Genomic DNA, 3,648 nt, shown 5'->3' with positions numbered 1-3,648 from the left:
CAGCATGGACTGTAGTGCCTGGAGGTGCAGGACAGAGGCAAATGGAATGTCCCCCAGGGCATCCAAGCCAGAGAAGCAACTGAAACATTCTGCAATGGGCACCGCATGTGTTTTTTTTCCCCTACAGCCCTCTCCATGGGGCTACCTACCCTTAGGGTGACCAGACAGCAAATGTGAAAAATCGGGACAGGGAGTGGGGGGTAATAGGAGCCTATATAAGAAAAAGACCAAAAATCGGGACTGTCCCTATAAAATCGGGACATCTGGTCATCCTATGACCCCTTTAGGGTGTCCATTACATTAGGTGGGGCTACAACCTCCCTGCTCCTTTTCGCTCAGGGAGCAAAGGACCCAAGAGTCAGGCCTGTCCCTGTCACAGGGGAGCTGATCCCTGTTATCAGACCTGGGCCCAGTTCCCCTGTGTCAAAGCCCAATCCAGCCAATTGAAAGGGGCTGGGCTACACCTGGGACTATAGGGCTGCAAGAGGGGAGAGAGGGTGATTAGCACAGGCAGTGTCTGGGGAAGGGAAGCCACAGTGGAGTGGAGCTAACGCCTGTGGTGGGTCCCTGATGGGAGGGGCTCGGGGCTCAGGGTGGAAGCCGCGCTGACCAGAACTGGGAAGCTAATTTATTGTTAGAGGACTGGGCGGCGGGTGTCAAAGGCCAGGGCAGGCTAAGCCTCCCCCGACCCAGGCCATAGCCCCACCCATTTCCGCCCCAAGCCCCGCCCGCACTCCCCCCTACCCTGAAGACAGCAGGGGCTCACTCAGCTCCAGCCCGTGGACTGGAACTCAGGCCCACACGTGGCCAGAGGCAGCCCGGGGCTCAGGCCAGCCCAGGGGCCAGTGGCCTGGATGGCATTGGGCGGGGGGCGGTAGCTCAGCCCGGCACTGGGGCCAGCATTGGGGGGTGCGGCCGGCATAGCTGGGGAGGGCGCAGGGGAGAGTCCTCGGGGCTCCTCCAGCCGCATGTGTGGGGGGGTCTTCGGGGATCCTCTGGCTGTGCAGGGGGTGGGTCCTGGGGCGGACGGGGCGAGGCTAGCAGGCCAGCCTCCCCGAAGGAGGAGTTCACCCACCACCCAGGGTTAGTGGCACCTACTTGCCGTAATCCCTTCAGACGCAGTATCACGAGACGTGCTTCATTACAATACTGTTTCTCTGTCCCTGGCAGGGGGGGGAGACAACATGGAATAGCATCACAGCCGGCGCACCATGCCCTCTCCCAACAACACCGACCTCAGCCCTTCCTCCTTCGTCTTGGCCGGCACGCCCGGGCTGGAAGCTGCCCGTTTCTGGCTGGCGTTCCCTCTGTGCTCCATGTACCTCGTGGCCATTGTAGGCAACGGCGCGGTGGTGTTCATTGTAAAGATGGAGCTGAGCCTCCATGCCCCCATGTACATCTTCCTGTGTATGCTGGCCTCCATCGACCTGGCGCTGTCCACCTGCACCGTGCCCAGAATGCTCTCCCTCCTGTGGTTTGACTGGAGGGAAATTAGCTTCGGCGCCTGCCTGCTCCAGATGTTCCTCATCCACTCCCTGTCCGCTGTCGAGTCCACCGTCCTGCTGGCCATGGCCTGGGATCGGTACATGGCCATATGCCACCCTCTGCAGCACGCGACCATCCTCACCGGTCCGGTGATGGTGAAGATAGGCCTGGCTGCTGTGGCTAGGGGTGTGATGTTCTTCCTCCCTTTGCCCTTGCTCATTCTTCGCCTATCGTTCTGCGGCTCCAACATCCTGTCGCACTCCTATTGTTTGCACCAGGACGTTATGAACCTGGCCTGCACCAGCACCACGGTCAATGTCGTCTATGGCTTGACTGCTATCCTCTTGGTGATGGGGCTCGACGCGCTACTTATTGCCTTGTCCTACTTCATGATCATCAAGGCTGTCTTGCAGCTGTCCTCGAGGAAGGAGCGTGTCAAGGCTTTCAGCACCTGCGTGGCCCACCTCTGTGTGGTCCTGGCCTTCTACGTGCCACTGATTGGACTGTCCGTGGTGCACAGGTTTGGGAAAGGCCTCGCTCCGCTGGTTCAGGTTGTCATGGGGGACGTCTACCTCCTGGTGCTGCCCCTGCTGAATCCCATTGTCTACGGGGCGAGGACCAAACAGATACGCAGACGGATCCTGAGGTGGATTCTCCATCAGTGACTATTTTTAAATCAAGATGCGATGTTTTTCTAAAAGACCTGCTCTGGGAATAATTCTGGGGCAGTTCCCTGGCCTGTGCTACACAGGAGGTCAGACTAGATGATCACAATGGTCCCTTCTGGCCTTAGAATCCATGAATCTATAACTTAAGATTGATAACGAAGGAGCTACTCAGAGACTTGCCTCCACTTTGTCTTCTGTATCCACCTGTCTTCTCTTGTCTTACACTGAGATTGGAAGCTCTCTGGAGTGGGGACTGTCGTTTTGTTCTGTGTTTGTACAGCGCCTAGCACAACAGCTCGTCCGTGACTGGGGCTCCCAGGCACTGCTACAACACAAATAACACAAATAATGAACCTAACCTGAGAGCACACATTCATTCTGAAACACTGTGGTGATGGGAACCAACACAGGGACCTGGATAGAGAGGTGTGATGTTATCTGATTAAAATATGACCATGTAGATCACTGTTGCAACCACTGTTATATATTTGCAACAACTCTTGTACAGCATGTGGCATGTAAGATGTCTATGAGATGGTTATGAATTGCTGGTTATGATTATGCTATCTGTATGCATGTATATGTTTTGTATTTGAAGGGATGAGTATTGGCTCTGTACCTGGATTTCAAATGTTTGCTCCTGGGGTAACGCCCACAAGGTAGTTAACCAGCACATCTTGGAGGGACTATTCAAATGGAGAAGCCCATCAAAAGGACACTTAACTCACAATGGACCATGGGAGACGCCTATCTACAGATAATGGACTTTCCTGCTGTGACTAAGCAAAATTCACTAGGAGGGTGGTGAAACACTGGAATGCGTTACCTAGGGAGGTGGTGGAGTCTCCTTCCTTGGAGGTTTTTAAGGCCCGGCTTGACAAAGCCCTGGCTGGGATGATTTAGCTGGGAATTGGTCCTGCTTTGAGCAGGGGGTTGGACTAGATGACCTCTTGAGGTCCCTTCCAACTCTGATATTCTATGAAAATTATGCATGGACATGTGACTTGCCGGTGTGATTCCAAACCCCATCTTGTCACCTGTGATTTTCCACTAGCTGTGCTGGGGGCTTTGTTTGAAACAGTGGGTTTTCCGGCACATGGCAGAAGCTGGAAACACCTCCATTTTGCCTCTTTCCTGTTCAAACCTCTGGACTATGAACTTACACTAATGGAAGCATTCTAACCAAGGGACTGAGGTCCTTTCAATGATTTGGAAGCAACCAGAGATTTATCCAGCCAGCAGTTTATTCCATCACTGCTACAAGCCTGAACCAAGAACTTTGCAATTACTGTGTGTATTTGATTCCTTTAACGAATTTTAATTCTCACCTTTTTTTCTTTTTATGAATAAACCTTTAGATTTTAGATACTAAAGAATTGGCATCAGCGTGATTTTTGGGAAAGATCTAAGTTATATATTGACCTGGGTATGTGGCTGGTCATTTGAGATCAGAAGAATCTTTTATTTGAAGAGATTGGTTTTAAAGAACCACTCA

The 3,648-nt window shown here is 52.9% G+C and overlaps 1 protein-coding gene across 1 annotated transcript; it reads left to right on the top strand.

The window, feature by feature from the left end:
* Positions 1-1,085: 1,085 nt before the first annotated feature.
* Positions 1,086-2,601, top strand: LOC117872005 (olfactory receptor 51E2-like). Its single transcript, XM_034759940.1, has one exon. The coding sequence runs from the start codon at positions 1,212-1,214 to the stop codon at positions 2,148-2,150; it is 939 nt and encodes a 312-aa protein (XP_034615831.1). The 5' UTR covers positions 1,086-1,211; the 3' UTR covers positions 2,151-2,601.
* Positions 2,602-3,648: the final 1,047 nt, after the last annotated feature.

This window comes from Trachemys scripta, chromosome 1 (genome assembly GCF_013100865.1).
Source record: "Trachemys scripta elegans isolate TJP31775 chromosome 1, CAS_Tse_1.0, whole genome shotgun sequence".
NCBI classification, from domain to species: Eukaryota; Metazoa; Chordata; order Testudines; family Emydidae; genus Trachemys; species Trachemys scripta.
This window is presented reverse-complemented; position numbering and strand designations above follow the sequence as displayed.